Source organism: Chrysochloris asiatica, unplaced genomic scaffold (assembly GCF_000296735.1).
Source record: "Chrysochloris asiatica unplaced genomic scaffold, ChrAsi1.0 scaffold00393, whole genome shotgun sequence".
NCBI lineage: Eukaryota > Metazoa > Chordata > Mammalia > Afrosoricida > Chrysochloridae > Chrysochloris > Chrysochloris asiatica.
The window spans coordinates 845,172-846,910 of NW_006408911.1; the positions used below are offsets into that span (position 1 = coordinate 845,172).

Sequence of the window (1,739 nt, forward strand, 5' to 3'; positions counted from 1 at the left end):
AGGGTCACTGTGAGTCAGAACCGACTTGATGGCACTTAACAACAACAACAAAGCATTTGATGCATGAAAGGATAATGAGAGCTCTGGGGCTCACTGATCCTAGGAAAGCTTGAGGGGGAGGTGAACATCATTTCCATAGCAAGAATATGGAAAGAAGATCAATGTTGCCATACTCATACTTCATCCTGTAACTTAGAACTTGAGATGCTTCGGAAGCATTGGTTAAGTCTGATAGATTTGGGACTGTTGCTACCTCAGGAACACTGCAGTAATGCTGCCCTGGTCTGTTTCCTCCTTTCACCCGTGCCCTCTAGCCTCGGCCTTCATCATTGCCATGCTCCTGGCCAGCCTCAACAGCTGCTGCAACCCGTGGATCTACATGTTCTTCACAGGCCACCTCTTCCATGAATTCGTGCAGCGCTTCCTCTGCTGCTCCTCCAGCTCCCTGAAGGGCAGCCAGGCCAGAGAGTCAAGCGTCAGCAAAAAGAGCAACTCATCCACCTTTTTCCTGAGCCGCCATAGCTCCAGCCAGAGGAGCTCCTCCCAGACATCCATGGTGTGACCTTATTAGGGTCAGAACTGCCCCCTGAGGCTCAATTGTGTTGAAATAGATGATCTGCCCTGGGTGGCTGGGTGTATATTTGTACAAGGTACCCAGTGGTTTGTATCTCTCCACACATTGAGTGGAGAGTGATGGGGGCGTTCTGCCATGGGATGGGAAAGTGGTCTGTGACAATCCCCTAGACTTCTACAAGTATGTCTGCGAGCCTGACTTTACTGTTGTCCTTAGCTGGTGAGTGGGTTGGTTTTTTGCCTGGACCTGTGATTTCACTCCAGTGTCTTTCAAATCTTTTATTCTGGGAACTTGCAAAGGGTGGTAAATTTAGGATTGCGAGCAATTGGGTTGAGAATACCAGTGCTGTGAGCTTGGGGTAGGGAGTGGATAAGGGACCACAAATGAGGAGGGCTATACTAACATTTTCCGGACCTCAGACTACTTTTGTCTTTGAGTGGATAATCCTGGCATCTTTGGGTACCAAGTTGTTGATTGCCCTAGGAGCAGGCAATTAGCTTTTGAGACCATGTGGTGCAGGTAGGTTAATGTTTAAGCTTAAGAAACATCTGGCCAAGAAAAATAAATAAAATGAACCCAGTTTGTGAAGGAGGAAGAAAAACTCAATTTTCAGATGACATGATCTTATATATAGAAAATGCTAAGGATTACATAGAAAACTTTTTAAAGCTAATAAACTAATACATGAGTTGGCAAGGTTGTAAGATGTAAGGTCAATAGACAAAAATCAATTGTATTTCTGCACACTAGCAATGAATAACACAAAAATGATATTAAGAAAAATTATAATTATAATAGCATCAAAAAGACTAAAATATTTAGAAATACATTTAGCAAAAAGTACACTGAAAACTATAAAACATTATTGAAAGGAATTAAAGAAGACAGATAAGTGTAAACGTATCTGTTTTCTTGGATCAGAAATCTTCATATTGTTAAGACAACAAGACTCTTCTGATTGATCTATAGATTCAACATAATACCTATCAAAATTTCAACTGGTTTCTTTGTGAAATTAGAAGTTGATTCTGAAATTCATATGCAAATTTAAGGGACCTAGAGTAGCCAAAACAATCTTGAAAAGGAACAAAGTTGGAAGACTCAATTTCCCAACTTCAAAATATACTACAAGGCTATAGTAATCAAAACAGTGTGGTTTGGGCTT

General features: G+C 41.4%; 1 protein-coding gene across 1 annotated transcript in view; it reads left to right on the forward strand.

The window, feature by feature from the left end:
* The window catches only part of LOC102840567 (oxytocin receptor-like), a 31,114-nt gene extending 30,552 nt beyond the window's left edge, over window positions 1-562 (forward strand). The window contains exon 2 of the mRNA XM_006876595.1: window positions 315-562. Coding sequence (XP_006876657.1) covers window positions 315-562 — 248 coding nt within the window. The remainder of the gene's footprint in view (window positions 1-314) is intronic.
* The last annotated feature ends 1,177 nt before the right edge of the window (window positions 563-1,739 follow it).